Source organism: Alligator mississippiensis, chromosome 16, assembly GCF_030867095.1.
Source record: "Alligator mississippiensis isolate rAllMis1 chromosome 16, rAllMis1, whole genome shotgun sequence".
Taxonomy (NCBI): Eukaryota; Metazoa; Chordata; order Crocodylia; family Alligatoridae; genus Alligator; species Alligator mississippiensis.
The window spans coordinates 6,397,490-6,421,189 of NC_081839.1; the positions used below are offsets into that span (position 1 = coordinate 6,397,490).

Genomic DNA, 23,700 nt, shown 5'->3' on the forward strand with positions numbered 1-23,700 from the left:
ATATCTATAGAGCTATAGCTATATCTATCTATAGATATAGATATAGGTATATAGATCTATCTATCTATCTATCTATCTATCTATCTATCTATCTATCTATCTAGTGGTGTTTCATTTTAATCACAGAAAAATGTACCCAGAACCATACACCGAGGACATGAGAATGTATTTAGCAAATGAAAATATAGACTGCAGAGCAATCTATAGAGAATTTGTTGCTGTAAAGATGGTTATTTATATTATAGCGGTATCATCAACCACTAACGCTCCAATGGTAGGCCTGGTTCAGACCCATGGTAGGAAAGTTCCTGCATTAAAAAGCTTACAAGAAAAATAAAGGTGGTAAATCAGAGTCGGAGAACACACAGCAGGCCCAAGCCAAGACTGGAAGCCAGGCCTATGATTCATTGGCGGGTCCGCTAACCACTAGGCCATCTTGCCTTTTCAACTCACCCGCTCGCATTGCTTTTTGACACACCGGTTTGTTCTACCACGCTCTCTATGGACACGTCAGTCCCTGAGTCAGCCTCACACCGCGGAGCAAATATGATTTGACAAGGTCGCAGTCCGCAGTGTATGCCTGTGCTTGCATAGTAACATAACACCTTTCCCTGTCAAAGAAATTGGCTCTTTGCAGCGTCTAGAAACATGTCTCGAATGACCAGCAAACTGTCACAAGAGCTGCCAGAGCAAGCCTGTCTAGATCTGTCTCTGACGGTGGCTGCATCCAGATGCTTCGGAGGAAGGTACAATGAGTCCTTTGGCAGTTTATGGGGTAACCCGCATTTGGCAGCTCTGGGGTAACCTTCCTCCAGGGCGCTCTCCACCTAACTCCCAACAGTTTGGCATGGGTCTATGCTGTGAAGCAGGAATGATTCATGGTGTGGATGTCTCTACCCTGCCCTCAAACTGGAAGGGACTTGCTGTACTTTCTGCATCTTTTTTTTTTTAACCATTGTTTTCTAAGCAAACAGGGAGAGGTCGGGCTGCCTTGCAGTGGCTGCATTTTGCCTGACTCCACGCCACCCATCTTCAAAGCCTTCCTAGCCATCATAAATTTGGACTCCAAATTGCACTCTCACCACATGCCCGGCTCTGGAAAGTTTGCTTTCCTTCTAGTGTGTTTTCCAGTGTGGGATCTGACCGTGGTTTCCTCGGCCACCGCTAATGGAACGGTCCTTCCCGCTGGCTGGGTTTAGGGGTTAGCTCCTGACCTTCCAAACCATAAACACCTCTGGCACCTATTCTCTGGCCTGACCAACCAGAAGTAATGATTTTTTTTTTATTCCCCATGCTTCGGCTTCCTCCGCACCATCCCACATCGTGTGTAATGAAGCCGGGCAAACGAACACAGCTATTTCCACAAGTCATGACTTCAGGCCTGGAAAAATTTGCAACTATTGGAAGCATTTTCTTTTTTCTTTTTCTTCTCCAGTCCACCACCTGGTCATACACAACAGTAGCTAGGAATAGTGGCTGTGCCAGTGGGGAACCAGGGGTTGGGCTCTCTGATAATGACCTTCTGCTCATCATGGTATAGCCAGGAAGGCTGGTAGAGCAGGTAGGAAATTAGCCTGGAATGTGAGAAACTTGGGTTCGGGTCCCTGCAGTGCCATAAATGTCCTGAGACACTGGGTAAGTCACACAGGGTAGGTCTATGCTACTTCTGTGATGCTGGTCTGAAGTACTTGCCTGTTGATGCACCCCCAACCTGGATGTGCAGCAGTGCTGTCAGAGATCACAGGATCATAGGCAAGTGGGACTGGAAAGGACCCTTTGAGGTCATCTGGTCCAGCCTCCTGCTCAAGATGTGCCTAAGAAAGCTAGAATCTCTGTGGGTTTAATGAAGGTGTGATTCCCAGCACAGGCAGCTTTGATCTAGGGGGAACAAAAATAATGAAGAGCGGCTGTTTCTTCACCCCGCGCTCCTTCCTAGTTGCCTCTTGAATCAAGGATCTGGTTAGCAAATGAGAAGGAAGCTGTAGCTTCCCCTGACCTCATTACCTGAAAAGAGATGAACCCTGGCAATAGCCCATTCACTCATTAAAATCACCTCTGGTCCTCAAAGGCTCTAGGACTAAATTAGGACAACCTACTTCCATACACAGCATTGGCTTGGCCAGATCTGACGTCCATTCCTACTGCTCTCTCCTCCTCCTGAACTGCTGTTCCTTCCTCCTTCTCATTCCTACCATATCATTTCCACTTGATTATCGCAGGCCCTCCATCTCCACCCATCATGCCTCCCACCTCATTCACCTCCGCTCAACCATAAACCATCTCAGTTAACCAACTTTATGGCCATGCTCCTCCTTTGTCACCTTGTTGCTTCTCACGGCAGGTTCTTAATCCTCATTTTTATCTTTAAGACTCCCCAGAATTTAGGGCCCTGCTACCAGCTGGCAACTAAAATAAACTGAATTAAAATCATCAACGCTGGGGCCAGTGCCCAAGGGGTTGGTCATAAATACATTTACTCAACAGAAACGGTCAAGTCTGGAGACTTGGGTCCTAATCCTGACTTGAGTCAAATGTGCAAGGGTGTTTGGCAGCCTCAGCGCATCTCCTGCTTCCGCATATCACCAAACTACTCCAGAGTTTGACAGAGTAAACTAAGACTGCCTTTACTTAGCAGAAGCCCAAGGCTAGAATAGTAAAGGTACATTGCGTCAGGACCCAAGCGCATCGAATGTCCTGCAAAGCGGCCCGAGACTGGAAGGCAAGGGGCGCTCCACATTTGGATTGAGATGAACTAGCAGATCGAGCGGGGCTAAGAATTGGAGGGGGTGCTCTAGGTTAGCATTGCGGTGATTTGGCAGGACTGCACGGGGGGAGTCAAGTGGTCATTCAGATGTATTTGGTGGGGCGAATAAGGCGATGCAGACGGAGGGAAGTGTGAACCGACTGCTGCAGGAAACCCAGAACATTCAAAACGGGAATTGCCAGAGTCTTTGGCGAACACCACCAGGCTTATTTCAGATGAAGTTTGTCTTCTGCCTTTACAAAGCTGTGAACTGCGCCGCGTCTGCAATTGTCCTGTCTCCGGTCACCTCTTGCTCACACCAGCGTATGCGGCAATGGGACAGTTCTACACATTTGGCACTGATAAAGCATTGCAACCCCAGTGTGTTTTGTGGCTTTTCATTTTGTCTTTGTTCAACCCCACTCGGCATTAACTGCAGGCGGATAACTTCAGATGTATGCAGGGGGCCTTAATACATCATGGAGTGTAGCCCTGCTGCAATTAGCTGCACAGCCTCAACTGCACACAGCGTCTCGCAGTTAATCCAGCATCTGGACAAACACAGTTAAACACACACGCTCAACACGTATGCAGGCACGCACAACAAGCATCCAGTCCATATATCCATAGCCAGAGGCAAACACATATGGACATTCACTGCCAGGTAGCATGTGCACGTGTCCATGGAAAGGGGACATGCACACATGCAAGCACCCACGCTTATCTGCACACCCGCAGAAAACACCCCTGCAAGCACCGAAGTGGAGACCTGTAACCACGCACACACAGATGCTCGCAAGCACACGTGCCCACCCAACTGTCTTCGTATTTGGAAGGCTCTTCACTATAAAGTTCGTCTTCACGTTAGGATGCTTCATTCATCTGAAATGCAAGGGCAGCTCTCTCTCTATTACTATCAGGCCCGCAGACCCTTTTTGCTTTCAAGAAGGCAAGCAGCCCAGCACTCTAGCTATCATTTTATACAGCTCCTGGCTACAAGGACCTTAAAATCCCAGACCAAAATGATTTCTTTTTCATTGGTGGGAGGGCAGGTATTCCTTTGCCGCAGACACAGCCGGTCAAGCAGGGTGGAGTGCGGTAGTCGCACTCGCTCAGCATAACAGGACTCGCACAGGAGGTTCCCCATGTGCACGCCAGCGTTGGGAACTGTCTGCTGAGACACAACAGTCCAGCCCACCTTCCCCTTCCCCATGGCAAACCCCTACCTTGTGACTGGAATGTGTAACCAGGAAAGTTGCACATGGCCGTGGCGAAGATGACAGTCCACGTCAGAAGCCTCCAAGCTATTGCCATAGTTTGCGATGCTTGTCTCAGTGCAGGGAGTATTGTACCAGCCTAAAGAGCTCTGTCCCAACATGTCTCTCTTTGGGCCACTGCTTATGTAGAGACAGGAGTCCTCAGTTGCTTCGCAGACATCCTCAGCCACTCCGTGCTCTCCCCAAAGCAGCGAGGCTGATAGAGCCGTTATATTGTACTGTACCCAGGCTGGCGTAATGGCTTCAGCATGTGCTAATTAGAATCAAAGGCTCTCGGCGGCATTGCCCCTGTAGAAGAGAGGATGAGGAGGGGGAGAAAAGGACTGGAGAAAAGGGGAGGAGGGGGGAGAGTAAAAGGAAAAAAGAAAAATAAGCTAAAGAAAGTAGACTGAGAAAGAAGGGAAAAGTGAGAGAGAGGGAAAAAGAAGGCAAGTGGGGAAAAGAGAGCAAATTAAATCAAACAAGTCAAGTCACAGCATTTTCAAGTCACATTATTCTAGTGCACTGATAAGCCTGCCAGGGACCTGATTCTCTGCCACCTGCATCTTGTGCCATCATTGACACCCGGTCAGGTTCAGTAACGCTATAGTTCCCACATGCACACATTGACTTACATTCTCAATGCAAAGGGGCCTCTGAGGTCTGGTAATATATTGTACACTGCTAGAGGGGTGTAAAGGGGCCTTAGGAGAAATGGGAAGATGTTGGCCAGTGACGGACACCATCAAGAGCTACCTGATCTCTCAAAACTGAACCATAAACCCAGACTGCTGTCCCTGCTGAACCATTTTAGGAGACTTTAGGACTGCAATTGGGAAGCTCTCCCTTAAAGAATTTCCTCTGCAAAATGTTGGAGGAGCTGGCAGCAGAGCAGAGGTGAAAAAGAAAGAGCAGCAAAAGTGGCACGGAGGGCCGTGGTATAGTGGAAGTCTTCCACAAAAGTCTCCCCTTCCAGTGCCACGTGTTTTCTGCCTGGAGGGGAATTGTATCTGTCTATGGGCAGTTGGAGCCAAGAACGAATCTCCCGCTATGATGTTTATTGGACTATGTTAGATTCCCAAACTGGGCTGCACATTTTGGCACGCTCTCCCAAGCGGTAGCACCACTTGCCTCCATTAAACCATTGCTAGATACCAGGCATTGCAATGTATAACTGAGACAACGTCATCATTGGTGTTACTTAAAACAAAAAATAGATGCAATAAATAAATGGTATTGGGTAGAAAACCCAGCTTTTTAACAGATCCCACCATCCCCGCTTCTGACCCCTTTGCTCAGCCTCTTGGCTAGAGTTACCCAAAGAATTCAAACCAAAGTAGTCACTGAATTTTGCCCTTCACTCTACAGATGATGAGATTCTTGTTTGCATTTGTTATTCGAAATGATTTGTGAATTGCTCCAGTGAAAGGTGTCTGGCTTGCAGTTCACTTTTGGCCAGTCTATGGCAATTAGAAGCAATTTTCATAGTGTTGGATAGCTGCAAAAAAAGGTCACGTGATTTTGTTTCTGTTCATCGATTGGACAACTTCTACAAATATCCAATGTATCCTATATTTAACTTATGGATACAGAATCTCAAAGTCATTTCCTGCCAGGATTTGAGATAAAAATGCCCGATTTGTGGATATCCTCATGCACAAATAACCAAGTGCAAATTGGAAATGCAAACACAGCAAAGGTGACAGGCACAAACTGAACCTTGATTTCAAGTCTGAACAGTCAGCGACATTGTTTCACGGGATTTGCTCAGGTCCGGTATTGCCCGTTTCTGCTTCCAGTCCTGGAGGGAAAAAGTGTGGAGGGGGCATTTTTTGAACCTCACGATAAGATCTACTTGAGGTATGTGTGTGTGTGTGTGTGTGTGTGTGTTTTGGCTCAAGAATTGAGAATGGAAGTGGTTTCTACGTTATCCAGAACGATCCAACTCAACTTATCCTGCTGAAGAAATGTGTTGAATAATAGAGTATTTTGAATCATTAAATCATTGCCTTGTCCAGATTTCATAGATTTGATTCTTCTTGTGTCTAACTAGTAAAGGAGGGCCATGTAGTCTAGTAGCTAGACTTCAGGTCAGGCCTTCTGAGTATTCCCCTAGCTCTGTCGCAGGCTGACTCACTCTGTGACCTCAGACTCATCCATGGTCTCTCTGAGCATCAAATTCCCCATCTGTGCGTTGTAGTTAATCCTTGTATGGTGGCAGCACCTAGGATCTCCAGTTTGGGAGCAGGGCCCGCCAGTGCTGGGCACTGTAGCAAGAACAAAAAGATGTGCCAAGGAGCTTACAATCAGGTCCCTTCCTCACACTGGGGCTAGCGGTCTTAACTGTTCCCTTAGATATTTGAGCACATTTTAGACCGTGTGATTCTCTGCTCGTTTGCACCCACATCATAATGGAAAATCTTCCCCAAGGGCCTTTCAAGATCCTGCAGCAGGATCATGATGCTGCTTTGGGGATGTTACTCGCAGGACTTTCAAAACCACAGGCAGAGCATGAAACCACTTTAGCAAAAGGTTGCAGACACTGGGCTACATGGAAGAATGCAGAGAAGAGTCCAGCAAGACTTTGCAAGCTAGTGGGAGGACAGCAGGTGACAGTCAAAGCGAACAACTTTCAGCTTACAGCAAATTGTCAATTCTGCAGCAAGCCAAAGGACCCTGGACAACTGTATTTGTCCTTGTGCTTATAAGCTCTGTGGGTTAAATTTGCTTTATGGACCTATGTTTAAGGAGCGAAAACCAAGGGTAAAGTCTCTTTCTGGGTACTTCTACCATCCAAGAATTTAAATAGCGTGACCTTCTATTTAGTCTCATACCAATGTTTCCTTGAAGCATTGAAAAGTCAGTAAACAAAGTGATATAAATAAATGTAGCACTGTATTACATCAAATACTAATTGGACAGCTGGAGTGATTAACTGTACCGCATACTCAAGAACGCTAGAGGGATCCCGGAGAAGAAATCTGGAATGAAAAATGAGAGACAGCAAGGTCATTTGGGAGTTTCTTGGGGACCTCCGTAATGGTCTGCATCACCTAAGCCTGGCTTGGTAACCACAAGCCCTATCATGGCTGATGCTATCCTCTCACGTTACAATGCCTGTTGCCATCTAAGAAAGAGAAAACCCAAGGTTAGGGTGGCCGTCTTCTTCCCAACCTTCTTCCATGCAAGAGGCTTCCTTTCGAGCAATGAATGTGCCAGGAGTTCTGCAAACCCAATGTCCTCATCCACGTCCTTCGAATTCACAGACTTCCAAAAATGAAGGATTTCCCAGTAGAACTGAAAGTGAGAAATACTCTCCAGGGTGGCAGCGGCGTTATTATGGGTCACTGCTTTCTATGGGTCACAGTTCTTAGGGGTCACAAAGATTTCAATGCATGGACCAACAGCTCTGCTGAGAAACCAGCATGGAGCTCCATCTCATACCTCTCCTCCTTGGACTTTCCCCTGGTAGCCTCTAGTCCTATCTACTTATCCTGCCACACTTACGACTTTTATTTGGACACAGGCATTGTTATGTAGCTCATGAGTGCCCTGGCCAGATTGTCAGCTCATCCAGGGTAAAGTGAGGTATTGCCTCCTCTAGTCAAGATAGTCTGACCATGAAGACTCAGCCAACTTGCAAGGCTTTTAAAAAAGAACTCATTACTCAAAGAAATGACCAAGGCATGGAAAACCAATCAGGTATTATAACACCACATACTTCCCATTGCCATTGACTCTTTAGCAATATTCCCCCTTCCGTTTCTGCTTGTCCCATAGATGCCCATGCCTTTAGAGGGCCATGGTGTTAGAGGACCTTTAGAGGATGAAGCTGGAAGGTCAGTAACAGAGCATGAACAGCCATGAACAAAAGTATAAGGAGGTTTTTTTGTAGGGTCAAGTCATTCCAAGATGGTCTATTAAAGATGAAAAAAACTGATGCACATGCATAAAACCTATAGTTTCATTTCTTTCTCTGTAGGCTTCTGGACATTCACACAATGTAAAGCCCTGGAAGAGCCACAAGAGCTAGAAGCTACTGCGTGCAGTCCTATCCCATACCCATTTTGGCTGGTGAAGAACAGCCAGGAAATCTTGGAGTCTCCAGTTGCAGAAATGCAATAATTTATGTTTCTTTGGAAGAATGTAGATGTCTTCGCTCTCAAGAATCCACAGACTTCAGGCAGTAATTATGAAACCAGCACTTGACATAAAATTGGCCAATCATCCAACATGGCTAACTACTGCCTGGTGTCTTAACTTCCCATTTCTAAATGAGGTGAATGAGAAGCTAACAAAGGGCTAATTCCTACAATACCTGCACTGCATCAGCACTCTGTACCCCTTTAAATATTAGGCCAGGATACAGTTGAGACATGGCCTTAGTCATTTGGATAATGCTCTTGAGGAGATGACATATTCATGGCTCCAGTGCCCCCTCCCAGAACAAACCCACTGGCCATCCTCATTCCTGCCTCTTGGGCTTCAGTGAAGGAGTCCCCACAAAGTTTTATCTTCTCACACATCCTATTCTCCATCCATTTAAAAATACTAAAGGAAACTATGAGAAATCCTGGATCCAAATTCCAGTACTATGCAGATAGCACACAGCTGTCCATACCCTTCCTTAAGTCACGTCACACTCAGTTCACAACTATCCCAGTGAAATAAATGTCTGGCTGAAGAACGGCTGGTTGAACTTCAGCCTCCTGTCATGAAGAACAGAGAAAGATGGGGGGACACTTGCAGGACTATTCCCATCCTACCAGATGGCAGTGTGGGTATGATGATGTGAGGGTTAGTCATGGGGGATGACGAGGCAATGACATAGCAGTTGGCATCCTGCCTATACTGCTTCATTGCAATTTGACCTCTAGGGGCGTGTGGAGACAAAACGGGGGCCGTAAATTGAAGCGGTGGGTTTTTAAAAACACCGCTTCAACTTAGGGAGAAGCAAACCCCCATGTCGTGTACACCTGTGTCTTACCTGCCTCTCCGGCGGCGGGTAGGGGAGGGAGAGCTGCTGGCAGGTGGAGCGGTCCCTGGGCTGCGGCAAGGGCTGGTGCTTCCCTCCAAAGTGCCAGCAGCACCCCCCCTGGCAGCACCCACCCACAGGCACCCAGGTTGGGTGGTCCCAGGGGACCCCGCAGCCACAGAGGGAAGGACCGGGCCCCTGCACAGCTCATGCAGGCAGGCAGGGTCCAGGGGAAAAAAAATAAAAGATGAGGCTCGCCAATTTTTTAATTTTTCTTCGGTGGAGCCTGCCTTCCCGGGCTGCTGCCAGGCTGCATGCATGGGCTGCCTGCACAGTCCCTGAGCCACACAGAGTCCAGTGCTTCACTCCGTAGTTGTAGGGGCAGCGAACTAAAACTCCTCGGAGGTGTTTTAGTTTGCTGAGCCCCAAAGTCATTTAAGGCACATTACACCACTGCATGTGCTAAAGTGGCTAGAATTAACATGCAATACGCTGCCTCTGCGTGCAAACACCGACACCATTGAGCACTGAACCCGCTTTAAGTGCAAAAGCATTGAGCCTGCTTTAAAACGTCATGCATACATATCCCTCATTTCATCTACACCCCCCCTAGATGTTGTGGTCTGCACACAATACATTTAAGACAGCAGTCAAACCTCTGCAAAAGTGGAGGGCCTATGCATCCCTGTTGCATTTATGGCGGTGTGAATCAAACTGAAAAAGGTACAAGGGAAACAGAAGCCCAGCATGGAGCGACTCTCTTCTAAGTCAGCATTTTTCAGCGTCTGTTAAGCTTAGAGATTCCAGCTCTTGAACTCTGTCACACTTCCAAGGTTTCTGGACAGAAAGCCTCTCAGTTGAAGTACATTTTCCCCTGAGCTTTACCCTTCTAATTTGTCTTGTTTTTCTTGTTGAACGAGCTTCCTCCAAGCTATTATGATTTCCTGTCGCTCTTCCGTATCTCCAGGCCCCTGAACTGCAGTGGTCCTGACTTATGACCTCCCTCACATCCCCCTCCCCTTCTCCCCAGTGGGCAAAATCCACATTTTGTCAGTGGATCTGATAGCCAAAGGGAAAATCTATGCAGGTTTTCGGGGGCGGGAGAGTCCCTCAATCCCTTGGCTGTAAGGGGAGGTAGGTATGTTTTCAACACCACATGTTGGGAATTAGGGCTGTGAAATTCTTGTGAAGTAAGGTGGGGGAAGGGCCGAGTGGTGCAAAGGCATCCTTTCCCCAACGGCACTCAGCTTCCCAGACCCCAGCGAGCCTTTATCATGTGAAGGAAGGACCCAAAACAAGGACGACAAGGAGCAGAGGAGGAGAGAAGCTGGAAGACGAAGGGCTTCTCAGTTCCTTTAATATGTATAAAGTTTTCCATAACCTCAGTTTTCAGGTTTTGCTTTCAGGATGTCAATAATTCACAGGCACAATGAATGCGAGGACCCTGAATTTGTGCACGGGGGCAGGGGTGTTCATTTGAATCTCATGAGGTGGACCATGTCCATCTGCGACGAGGGCCAGGGTACAGCGTGACCTCTCGCAGTCTCGTGCCTGCCTCACTTGGGCCGGTTCCGATTTGCTTCTTTCCGAGGAATTCATTGTACTTGGCAGGCGCTGCCGGAGAGCTGCTAACACTCCCTGCTGCGTGTGCCAAGGTGGCTTTTGCTGTGTGAACTTTTGGGTTGAGGAGCGAGGACAAGGAGGCTATCTGGATCCCCGGCTCTGCTGCAACTACAAAGGCAACAACCACCCCAGAAACCCAGACTCGAGAGGGGTGCGCTTGAATCGCCGGCTGGATTCAAGTTGGCCTTTCCCAACACTGAGAACATGGAGGAGTTTAGCGGGGTTTGCAAAAGTCAAGTTGGAATTTCGGAGTTGAGAGGAAAGAGAAAGAAAGAAAGAAAGAAAACAGATGACAACTGTTACTAATTTCAACATCGGGTCTGCAGACAGAATTCCCTGAAAGCTTGGCTTTTTGGCTCAGGAGGCAGCTGTATGGGAAGGTAATAGGAAGCAGATGGACTGTGATTTGGCCCAAGAGAAAGGTTCAAGGTGCCTCCTAGTGCAGAGGGGAGGAACTTAAATGCTTTTAAAGATGCAGCAGTTTGCTGGTTCCAGGTTTCTCATCCAACTTTTGCAAATTAGGAGCTCAGGTGTCCCTTTCCCTTTTTGAAAGAGAAATAAATACAAACAGCGTATTCGCTTTCCAACATTCCCCAGCGGGAGGAAATACTTGCAATCCACCTCCCCCCAATCCCCACCCCACCCCCTATGGCTAAGCTCATCTTTCATGATGTGCATTGTGCAGCGTCAGCTGCGGAAAGCAATGAGAACGGAAAGCTCTGGCCATACATACGCTTTCCAAAGAGAAGACTATTCCTGTGTTGCTCTATTGCCTAGAGTCAATGAATGAACGAGAAGACCTGACCTCTGTCAACGCCTCCTCAATGCATCAGTGATGGTTATCCTAATCAGGACAGGAGCACAGCGCAGAGAAGGATGGCCTGGTGGTTTAGAGGTGCTGGCAAGACCTGACGTCACTTCCTGCTCCCTCGCACACATCCTGTGCTAAGAACCACTGAGGCATATAACTCCAATTAGACACCCAGCTCCTCCTGAAATCACACACCAAATCTGATGCCTAAATTGGGATTCAAAGTGTCTCACTATGTATCTTGAATTCCTCATTATGTAGCCTCACCCTTGAGCACCTGCTCAAGGAAGCAGGGCAGTGTGGTCTGCACGCCAAGGAGCACATGTGAGAGCTAACGAACTGGCACATGCCCAGCATTGCTTTAATGCAACTCGGGCACATCTGTTTCTGGATGCAGTGTGCACTGAATGAGCATGCCAGGCTTTACCGGCACTCCTCTGCATGGTCTGAAAGCAGTGTAGGCAGCCCTCCAGGAGACTGGATTGCTCCCTGCTCTCTTCCAACAGCATTGTAGGGTGTTTAATGTCACCAGGTATGGACCAGAAGGAGCCTCATTAGAACAGGGGTATCCAAGCTGAGGACTGGGGAGCGCAGCACCTGAGGTCCCTTCCCTGTTCCACTACTGCCTGCCTTGGGGGTCTTGGGAAAAATCACCTAACTTCTCTGTGCCTCACTTTCCTGCTCCATAAAACTAGGATCATTTCATTCCTCCAGTCCTGCTCTGCAAAACCCTTTGATGGCAGGTGCTACGGAAGAGAAAAACCTTGTTATTACTGAAGAGAGAAGCTCTAAGAGGGAAGCACCTCCGTTGTCACCCCCTCAGCTGTGGAGCACAAGGGCTGAAACCATCTCCATACCATACAAGTTGATCTCCTAAGCCAGGAGATGACTACAGACATCCACATGAAGCTCCTGCCCTGACTTGGATGGAAGCGATGGCCCTGGCACTTCGTTTTCTTTAAGGAGTGAAATCTGAGCATTCCCATGCAGGTCCCCTCTCAGACAGGACTTATGCAATGTTTTGGAGCGGTTCCACGTGATCCAGACTTCCTGGCCTCAAGCCACCACTCTCCTCATTGGCACGAACACATTACAACACAGCAGATTATATAAAAAAAAAAGAGCAAGCAGTCACTGAAAGAATGTGTATGCTATCTGCATGCAGACGTACTCTCATTATATATGGGCATATGTACATACCACACACACGTGTGTGCCATCTATGCATTTACATGTGTGACATACCCATACATGTGTTATATATATATGTGTGCACGCATGCATGCGATCTATGCATGCATGTGTGTTTGTGCCATCCACATATGTTCAGGAGCATAGCAACTATGGATATGTGCACACACTCTACATACATGTCCATTATGCATCCATATGCATGTCACTACATTCATATGTGTAATCTATTTATGTATGAAGACATATAAGCCCATTTCTCTGTGTGGATTCTAGCTACACATGTTTGCACATCTGCCCTTTCCAGCTTTGCATGGCACCAGGTTTGTCTTCCACCGATTGACATGGATCTTCTCTCAACCTATTTACGTGGTTGCCATCTGCTCTGAGTGTGTGTGCAGAATGAGCCCTAGCCCTGAGCTCTTTCAAGATCTGGCCTTAAATTGTGTGTAAAACATGTGCACAAGTGGGCATGGGTATACGATATGTATTTATCACTGATATGCTTGTTTCTGTCTCTGTATGGCCTGCAATGGATGCATCTGAGAAACCACGGGGCAGACTGAACGTGACTGCAAGAGGAGTGTACGTGTGCATTTAGTACAGGGATCTTCAGTGCACAACCATACAACACAACCAACCCTGTTTCCAGGGGATCCAGAGCCCCGGACACCTGCTAGGCAACCTTGTCCAGTGCTGCCCGATCATTTTACACCCTGGCCTTCCACACGAGCCCTGCAACCCTCCCTTCCTAAACTGGACCATTTATTGCTTTCCAGTTAGCAGTTGTGAGGGCCTGCAGCCCCTGCCCCGCAGTCCCCAGACACATAAGCTGCATTGTGTGCAATCATGAATGGCCCCACTATGCTCCACTCCGTTTATGGGTTTAGTGTGGTCAGGAAATATGGACTCGCCACCTTTGCAGGCGTCAGTGAAGTCCGCTCCCCTCCCACTCCTCCTACTGCCCTCTCACCCTCTATAGGCAGCCTTGCTGTGCTTTGCTTATTGTACCAAGGTGCACTCGTGGTTCTGCCTGCACAAGTGAGCCCTATCTGGAAGAGGTGCAAGAGTGCACCTCTGCTCTATCTGGAAAGAGAGACATGGGCAGCTTCATTCTCTACTGCCTTCCTCCTTGTGCAGCCTTTTACCCCTCTACAAACGATGCTAGCATAGTAACCCCTTGCCCAACATCTAGGAGCATTGAAAATCAGGTGTGCAGACCTGTGGGCATACATACAGCATGCATCATTACTGGTGTCACTTAGCTCGGCTTTGTCGACTGGTGTCCAGAGGTAGGAGGTGACCAACTGCCCTGGTGTAGATAGATGCAGCAATAGATGCTATTATTGCACCACATGAGTGAGCGATCAGGAGCTGGCTACAGCCTGTTGGGATTGAATAAACAGCTAATCTGGGATAAAAGTGGACCCACAAGGCCGGTGTACCTTATCCCATGGTGTTTTTTCTCCTGATCTTTCCCAGGTAACATCTCAGTGTCTGTGAAACGTGCCATGGGATGTGCAGTGACCAGGTGTGGTCATATTAACTCAGGTGTAGACTACAAGTGCACTACTGGAGGCACTGTCAAGATGCTCAGGAAGGCTAGATGTTGTTTTATGAATCTGAATGAGATGTACATTTAACTATAACGACAACCGGACTAATGCAACAATATCTTTTGACTATTTTTGGTCTTGTTTGGTGTCAGTTTTTTCAACTTTATATATAATCTAGCAAATTAGCGCACGGTCCAATAGTTCTACTTGCATAGTGCCAGTCCCCCTGCCGTATTACTAAAGCATCTAGTTTCTTTTTAAATGGAGAAAAACATGTTGTGTCATCTCATCTGCACATAATCATAGATCCACCCCATGCCATTTTCATTGGCATAATCCATTTCATGCCACCCCATGCCACCCCGTTTCATAATTCATTTTCATGCCACCCCATGCCATTTTCATTGGCATAATCCATTTCATGCCACCCCATGCCACCCCATTTCATAATTCATTTTCATGCCACCCCGTGCCATTTTCATTTTCATGCCATTTTCATAATCCATTTTCATGCCATTTTCATAATCCTAGATCCACCCCATGCCGCGGTGTCACATGTAGTGAAATGCTGCAGCAAGGCTGGGTTTTAAAAATGCCGGAGTAGAAGCCTGAAGTGAGTGCTGGCAAAGGGGCCAAGATCAAGCCTTTCTAGGATGGGTCTCCAGGGCAAATTGATACCGCACGGTAGTACTGGCAGTGGTGCAGGAGGACACTGGAAAGGAATGCAGGGACCGAGTGGTGGTTCCCATTTAATACCTCTTTTCCCCTCCCATCTTCATCTCTGGGGAAGGGCTGTTTCTCACCATGTCACCTGGACCCGATGATGGGGGCTGGCCCTGATGATCTGCAAAGTCCCTTCCAGCCCCTAACAATTTATGAATAACGATCTATGAAAAACCTCCACCGCATCCCTGGTGTTTCTGGCAAGTATTGCTCCTGAGTGCACCCAGCCCACCCACTCCTGTCCACATATACCAAATCCACAATGCAGCAGTGCTGCTGCTCCAGGGGACGGTCCCTGCTGCCACTCTCAAGGTCACTAGAGACAGCGACTGAGGGGCACCCTGGAGCTAGTTTGCCACCTCACCCATGGCGTGTCACCCCTGACCAAGAATGAGTAGACAAGGTGTGCTTGAAAGTGGGTCCCCCTGGCAGCACCAGGAGCATGACCAGCACCCAGCATGTCTCTAACCTCATTAGGGCCTCTAGGCACTACAGTAATATGTTCTCTACCAGTATTTTATCTCATCAGTCCCAACCCAGCACTGGTCCCGCATGCTGCCTCATCCTAGGAATGGGCAGTGCAATGTCACATCGCTCTCCAATACTGTGCTGTCACGTCACCGTATCACCCTGTGGACCTGGGACTGTGCGGTCACAATTCGGCCCAAACAGACAATGGGAATGAACCCGTTGTAAAGGCTTAGCTCCAGCTTTGACAGGGCAGCACTGCAATGTTTGGACTGTGAATGCTGGAGAGGAATGCTTGTTCCCTACCATACTGTGAAGATTGAAGTAGGACACAGCGGCTGGGACTGCTGGGGGTCACTGAGAAGCTCTTTAAAGGGGTAGGAGTCCCCGGTCCCCAAGAACACACAGTCTATGTCGACACAGGCAATCCAGCTGAAACACAGGATGGGTCAGCCCTGAAGCCCAGCTGAGAGATCCCGTCCGAAAGGCTTCGTAGGAGAAGTGTGTTTGCAGACAGACTGGGGCGAGAGGGACAGAAGGCCGGGAAGGAGCATCCGTTCTCTGCAGCACCTTCGCCTCCAATGCCCTGCAAACTGCTGAGCCAAAATACAGCCCAGAGATGATGTTGGCCAAGCAACACTAGCTCTCCTCTGCAGCTCCTTCTCCCCTTGGGTAGGGGGCTGGGGTAAGGCAGGGGAAAATCAATCACAACATGGTCCCTAGGGAAGAGCTCTGCCCTGGGGGCAGATGGAGATAAGGAGTGCTGCAGAGGGCCTGGCTCCCTTACCCTAGCTCTGGGGGGTTTATTGTTGGTCTCAAATCTATGGTAGTGAAGATCCAGATCATTTACACATCATGTCCCCTGCTCCTCTTGGCCTGGCCTCCAAATCCTGCACCCCAAAGGCAGCATGGGGATTGCTCCAGCCCATCTAACTTGCCAAAAATGTGGCGGTCCTACTTTTCCTTCCTTCAGGCTGTCCCCCAGAAGGAAGCAAGTGGCCCAGCTTGCTTAGATCTGATGGGATATGGTAAAGGGGAGGAAAAAAAAAAGCTCCCTTGACTTGCCAGCATGTGTGGGTTTCTAATGAGGAAGCTGCAGCTCAAAGGTCACAAAGTCACTGCCTCCGTCCAGCCACAGAGGAGGTGCCTTGGTTCATGGCTTTGAAAGAAAGGGCTGTTTGCCCAAAAGTGGATTCAACCAGTTATTTTTGCTGTGGTTTCAGCCGAAGCCACTTCTGGGTGAAATCCTGGCCCCATTGAAGTCAATGGCAAAACTCCCACAGGCTCGAGTCAGGCCAGAATTTCACTCGGTAAGTTCAGCTCAGGTTAGGACCAGTATTTGTGTAGGTTTTGCATCAAAAGGGTTTGGAGAAGCATTAGGAACAGAATTGAGTGGGTTGTTTTTTTTCCTCTTAAAAATGAGTTAAAATAGAAGTGTTGGAAACCCAAATATAACAGCATTGGGTCTGGATGATGAACAGAAAATGAAAGTGGCCAGCAGCAGCGCTGCTGAGCACTTGGTTTTCACTAGCCAAGCTGGCCGAATCCCCAAAGAAAACAAAGAGCATCTCAGGGAAGGCAGAGCGATGGGCCGACCTTCAGCAGGGGTCGGCTGATAAAGAGCTACTGGCTGTATGTGGGTTATGCAAAGATGTGGTTTGGTACCAAAGTTGCTTTCTAACTTAATCTGAATGTTAATAGTGACTAATATGAGCAATACCTCGATGGTGCCCTTTTATACATGGCTTAGCACTGAAAGCAACCCGGTGGGCTTCCACGTTTCTTGACTCCACTGTAATCATTTCACGTCAGAGCGGATCGGCTGATACATCCAAAGAGCGTTCTCTTCATTGCCAGCCCTCCCAACCTTGCCCAGAGTCTGGGGCTTGGGCTGGGTACCTTCTGGTTTGAGATGCGCTAGCCAAGTGGGGCTCCAACTTCACTTCCAACTCCAAATTTACCTTTCTGATCTGCCTTTCTGATATCACCCGGGCTCAAATAACCTCATCTGCCCATATCCTTAGACCAACACGGCTACAACCAACACCCTTGAGCTTTCCTGGGCATGCAGAAAGTTTGTTCCCCTTTCTGTCTGTTTGATACCCATCTGTGCTGGGATTCAGCTTGCACAGGAAGGGTTAAGCAGCTGAGAGAAGTGCTTCACGGTGTATCTCTCATGGCATGAACTAACTGCTGGAAGTCTGGGAAGCAAACTGGTTTTCTAGAGGGGTTCAACTGTGCTTTAGATAGGCATCCGGATCAATGAAGGCCAGGCAACTCATTGAAGTCAATGAGGAGACTCATTGGATCAGGTCCCTTCTGAACAGCACAGCACCCCTGACCTCTTGCATTGGTAGGCAGGCACAAGCAATGGGGACCTTACATGCTCACTTATCCCATGGATACCTCCCTGCTCTGGATCATCTCCAGCCACCAGTGGTGGCAAAGCATCTTATTCTGCTCTCATGCCGGAGAGCAAGGATCACTAGGTGCTCTGCAGCACCGCTTAAAGGACACAGCTTCCTAGTACGGACGGCAGAAACTTGTGGAAGACAATAGCCCTCCCTTCCTGAATCTCTTTCCGTCTCTATAAAAATAGCTTGTTTGATCCATTCTGCTCCAAAATGGGATGTTTTTGCCATCAATGTTCATCAGAGCGCCCCAAGGGATGACAAGGTCTAATGGTCACAAACTGCTGGAAGACCGTTGGGGGCTGGACGTAAGGAAAAACTTCTTGACTGTCCGAGCCCCCAAGGCCTAGGACAGACCCCACCCAGAGGTGGTTCAAGCACCTACTCTGGACTCTTTCAAGAAACATTTGGATGCCTATCTTGCTGGGATCCTTTGACCCTAGCTGACTTGCTGCCCCTGGGGCAGGGGGCTGGACTTGATCTTCCGAGGTCCCTTCCAGCCCTAACGTCGATGAAGTCTGTGAAATGGCTTGTCCTTTTGAACTGGGAAAGGGATTGGCTTTCCTAAGACGATCCCAGCAGCAAAATCTGTATTTCTGGACTTAATGGCAACTGAAAAAAAAGTAGATATATCTTGGCAAGGATCTTCCATGTGCAAATATAAAGGCAGGAGATGTTGGAAATGGGTATATGTAAGAACAAGGGGAAGAAACACCAAAAAAACCCCCAAACCTCTTTATGCTTGATAGATATTCCTATAGAGAGTCTTCACAGAGACATCAATCATTCAGTGGACTAGGGGGGACTAGATTAGGCAAAGCCTAATGGGCCACAGGGAACAATCCTGTATTGACTGGCAAAATGGCCTAGATTGCCTGTCCTAGCTTCTACGCGGGAAACGAGACAGCCGGCCAGCGAGGGCTCCCGACGGACGGACGGACTCTTTCTGCTGCCGACACCTTACGGTGGATCCTGAGCTGTCACAAGCTAAACTCTGCTGAGAGAAGTGGAGAGAAGTGGGACGGAAACCCGATCCGGTCGGTGTGGCGGGCTGCGGGAGGGGGTTTTCTCCCGTTGCGGCAGGCAGCGGTACAGCCTGCAATTAGGTGGGAGGGAAAACCACCCCCCTGCAAGACTTACAGCCACTTGTATATTTGACCAAATCGCTGCTGAGCAAAGCCTCCAAACAGTGACCCCGATTTGAAAATTTAAATCTTGCCGCATCCCCCTAGTTGGCGCCCAGGGAGCGAGCACCAGCCATCCACAGGGCTCAGACCGGCGCTGCATTAAGCTCCTCTCTTGATTTTCATTGCCCACCCCCCTGAATTTGGAAATAGATGGCCAAGGTTATTTTATAGACTCCTTTCTATTTATAGTGCAGCTTCATCAGCTGTAGTGAGATAATCTGCTGGCATTTCACCATTACTAATATTTACTTTGATGTTTAAAATAACATGTTCCAGGGCATTTATTACCAAAAAAAAACTTTGAAAAGATATGATCGAGGCTAGGAGCCATCTGACCGGTGCAAAACGGCCAAGTGCCCGCTGCTGCTCACAAAATTCATGACATTGTCCCGTTCGCAGGGCAGACCATTTCTAAGCCGCTGACCACATAGCGCAGGAGGGAAAGAAAGCATTGGCAGCTCGTGAAGGCTATGAGAAGGCGAAGAAATCGTGAGGGAGTGCAACGTGTGTTTATTCACAGGAATGAGGGCAGCAAAGAACATATAATTCTGCAGCAGGGATTATAGCGCTGGCTCGTCGTAATGAAGAGCTGCTTTTCAAAAGACGAGCCCGTTTTAGACTCCCAGCCATGCCATCGGATGGCTCAACACAATAAAAGAAGTGGACCGGTGTGGGGGAGAGGAGGAGGTGGAGGGAGGAAGGGAGAAAGCGAGCAAAACTGAGCCTGAGTCCTGCTGCCTGCAGACGCTTTGAAACACAACCCTGCGTTTTTATGGAAAGTCTGATCGTTGGAGAAGGGCGAACATGGTTTTCATTCTCATAAATGTTTTTTCCAGCGTGCAGGATCCCTCAGCCTCATTCCTTCAATAGACTGAGACAGCTTTCAGTTCGACGAACATTTGCATAAGCCCCTGCTCCAAGCCACCCCAATCCCACCCGCTCCGCCTTTTCTCTGCCAAGATTTTTTTTCTTTTTTAAAGAAAATGTTTTACCTTTGCTAGATGTTTCCTCCTCCTCCTTTCTCTCTTTTATTCTTTAAGCTTCTCTTCTTTTTTTCCCAGCAGCTGCCAAGAGCTCCTCTCTCTCTCTCGCTCCCTCTCCCTCGGTCTTGTGTGTGTCAGAAATTTTCCAGGCTGAGGGTGTGCGTTGCCTGTCTTCAAGTCACGGTAGAATAGCCTTCTTCTGTCAGACTCAGGCAGCTCGAGAGCTGGAGGCTTTGCTAAAAGGTCTCCTTTCAGGAAGTGAGCAGTAATAAGAGAGCAGCTTGGAGGCAGCATGGACAGGGGCTGCTCAAAAAAAAAAACCGGGGAAAAAAAAAAGGAAAAAAAAAAACCCAACCCCTTTGTTTAGGAATTTTGCCAGGATTATACCAAAAAAAAAAAGTCAAAAAACTCACCAGGCTATAAAAGTCCCTCCCCAGACTGATGATGTCATTGCAGAAGGCAGATCTTTTCTGTTACAGAAAAAAAAAATCATCTTTTCGGCTGCAAGAGAACAGCCACCCCCGACGTAGGTGGACCGTCTTTCCATTCGGTGTGTGTCCAGCACCAGATGCAAGCGAGCTCCCACATGCCGCCCCGGTGCAAAGAATCAGGGATCATAAATGATCAGGGAATTTGCGGGATCATCTGACGGTGATAAATGAGCACTCGATGTCTAAGAAATTGGGCGGCTTTCTTTTCTTGGCAATAGATAAAAGAAAGCCAGACTTTGGTTCATGAACACCAACATCCCCCACGTGCATTTTTAACTATTCTTGCGCCTTGGATGGAAGGAACGGAGAATTTTGGTGAACAAGGACAGCTTTTTCCCAGCATGGTATTCAATATTAGCATTAAATAAGAAAAAAAGGGGACTTAATACCATCTAAAATAGTTTTTCCCTTCTCAATTAGTCCACTTTCTTTCTTTTGGCTCTTGTGAGGTTGCAGTTTCCCTTCTTCTGAAATCATCATAGCATCTTCCTGGGTAGACTAGACCAGGGGTTGTCAACCGGGGGTATGCATACCCCCAGGGGTACTTGAGAAGGCCCTCGGGGGTATGCATGGGTGTGTGGGGACAGAGCGTCACCACGGACTATCCTGCAGCGCTGCGCAGGCGCTGGACGTGGGGGGAGCTTGCACATGGTGGTTGCCGCCACTCCGCATTTGGCCGTGCGCCACCCCCCACCCCTTCTGCATCCAACCGCTGGGGGTAAGCTGCTCCGCATTTGGCTGCCGGGGCTACACTGCTCTGCAGCTGAGGTACACTGATCCAAAAAGGTTAAAAACCCCTGGACTAGACCTAAATGTCTAAAAAAAATGTGTAAAAAAGAGCATCTATGGGGTTTAAAGCTAACGATTAGGGGTTCCAGGTACTAAGACTCCAGGTGGGGTCCCTCTTTATTTACAAAGATGCCCAAGAACTGCCTCCAAGGACTTATTTGACATAACAAGATGGGATTGAAACAAGGGGATTGGTGTGAAATACAGTGAGGAAATATTTAGGTCAAGTATCAGAGCAAACTTCCTGAGCATGAGATCTATTGGCCAAAGCCTCCCAAAAGATCCACAAAGACACACCAGAAAGAGGTAGGCAATCCTTATGCAGACCATTCCTTGGTAAGAGCAGTTATATAGCCAGCATAGTCTAACCCTCAAGAGAAGGCTTTGCACCATGGCAGCTTGGAGGCACTAGTCTGAGTGTGTAACTCAAGCTAGTGTAATGGGGCCGTCACAATCTAATGGCTAGAGGAAGGGTAGACTTTCAGGAGGCTGCTATTACATCTGGGCAACCAGGCTTTCATTTAAGCTTATGCTCTTGGATCAGCTCCTGGGTTCAGCTTCCATCAATGGCCTGTGATGGCTGTCACTCTTGCAGCTTGGCTTTTGCCCACAAGTCAAGACTCCCCTGCCAGTACTGACCCAGGACAGACCGTCTCCTCTGCACCTAGTGACTACGCTACTACCTTCTGAGCATCCTTCTATTTCCCGACTGCCTTACCTCTGCAATCTGTCTCAATATGTCCCATACTGAGCTTGGAAACAGGCTTGGAGGGTTTGAGGAGAAAGGAGCCATTGGGTCTAGCGTGGGCCAGGACTGCATGTGTCGGCCTCAGTAGCCCATAGAAAGGAGAAGCCATACAGGTGTAAGAAGAGAGATGCCTGGTGGTGGGAGTGCGAAGCACTGGGTTCCCATTCCTGAATCTGCATCATGACATCTGTATGCTACGTGGCAATAAATTCATTTGGAAAGTTAAAGCTCCCCTGCTGGGATACAAAGCTTCAGCAAGAGGCTCACATTCTGCGATGACGGATGGGTGGGTGACATCCATGGGCACTTTGGAAGCATGACAATGAGAGCAGAGGGCCGAGCCCCTGGTGCCTCTGCGGGAGGTGACACCAGAGAACAGAACATACCAGGCAAGGAAATACCCTTTCATTACTGGCACTGAAAACCAAATGGGATCAGGTCTCCATTATAAAGCGCATTTCAAAGAGGAGGTGACTGCTGGATTCTTGGCCAGCTCCCTCGTTGGGTGGGAAGAGTGGCTTCCTTCCTCTTCATACCATTCATGCTGTTTTAGCCATTGTGTGAGCCCCCAAAGTGCAGACATTAAAAGAGCAGTTAAACAAAGTACTCGGGGCTTAACTGTTGAATGGAAGTGCTTCCGGCCGGGAGAAAGCTCACTAATTGTATTGACTGTGGCCCAAGGCCAAGGCAAGGAACTTTTGATCGACTTCTCCCTGCTAAGGTTGTGATGGAGTGGTTCAGTGTGTAATTAAGAAGAAGCGAGGTTGCAAACGTACAACTTTCTCCTTGGGGAATTCGCTGCCCCACTGGCCCCATCCCCTCAGCTGCCTGCTCTTTCCCTTAGGGCAGAGCTTCTTCTTGCAGTCAGACTCTGGCATTTGTGGAGCCCGTAGGAAGGATGCTGGAGACTTCTTACAAACAAGGAAGCAAGGTTAAAGTCTGCTCTCCTGCCTCCAGCTCAAAGCTGCCTCCCCCCGCACATGGGGATTCTCTCCTCTGCCTGCTCTGCATTGCTGTGGGCAGCCTGGCTAAGGTGGCAAGGCCTGGGTTTTGGGCACAGTTGTTGGAGGTGGAGTTATATATATATAGAGAGAGAGATGTATGTATGCATGTATGTATGTATGTATATGTATGTATGTATATATGTACGTGCATATATATGTATATATACACATGTATATGCATGTATATATATGCATATGCACGTATGTATATGTATGTATGCATATGTGTGTGTATGTATGTATATGTGTGTGCGTGTATTTGTATATGTAGATGTGTATATGTAGATGTATATATATAATTGCAAAAAAAAAGTTGAAGACCAGATTTCAAGAGGAGCAGGGTACTCACAGAAATGAACCTGGCACAGGAGGGACAAGAGCCCCAGCTGGATCTGTTTACTAGTCCCACTCACATCCCGACAGAGACTCTTATCCTGACCCTGAGAAGTGGCCAGCTGGGCATGACTGACCCTAGAGCTATTGTCTGTCTACTTTATGATGTGATCATTAGAAATGTGCAGCAGCAGGAGGAACAGAGTTCAGGTCCTCCTGCTTCCAATGCACAAGCCTCTGTCACTAGAGCAAAAAAGGCAACGTCCAGCAGCTGTGTCCAGTCTACAGCAGGGTCGGCATGCGGCAGCACAGGGAGGGGACAGGCAGCACAGTGGCAGACGGAGAGGGAAACAAAGCAGCAGGCCAGGCAGGGAACGCAGGGCAGGAAGCAGAAAAGAGGGGGATTGG

General features: G+C 48.2%; 1 protein-coding gene across 3 annotated transcripts in view; it reads right to left on the reverse strand.

Annotated features, from left to right (window-relative positions):
- Positions 1–20,488, reverse strand: part of ADAMTS10 (ADAM metallopeptidase with thrombospondin type 1 motif 10) — an 87,043-nt gene extending 66,555 nt beyond the window's left edge. For 2 of the 3 annotated variants that reach the window (XM_019485371.2, XM_019485370.2), the window contains exons 1-2: positions 19,937–20,488; positions 3,970–4,408 (exon numbers count right to left, since the gene is read on the reverse strand). In XM_019485371.2, the coding sequence (XP_019340916.2) occupies positions 3,970–4,057 (88 nt within the window). In that variant the 5' untranslated portion in view covers positions 4,058–4,408; positions 19,937–20,488. The remainder of the gene's footprint in view (positions 1–3,969; positions 4,409–19,936) is intronic. The other variant, XM_006265659.4, reaches the window with a different exon arrangement.
- Between the last annotated feature and the right edge of the window lie 3,212 nt (positions 20,489–23,700).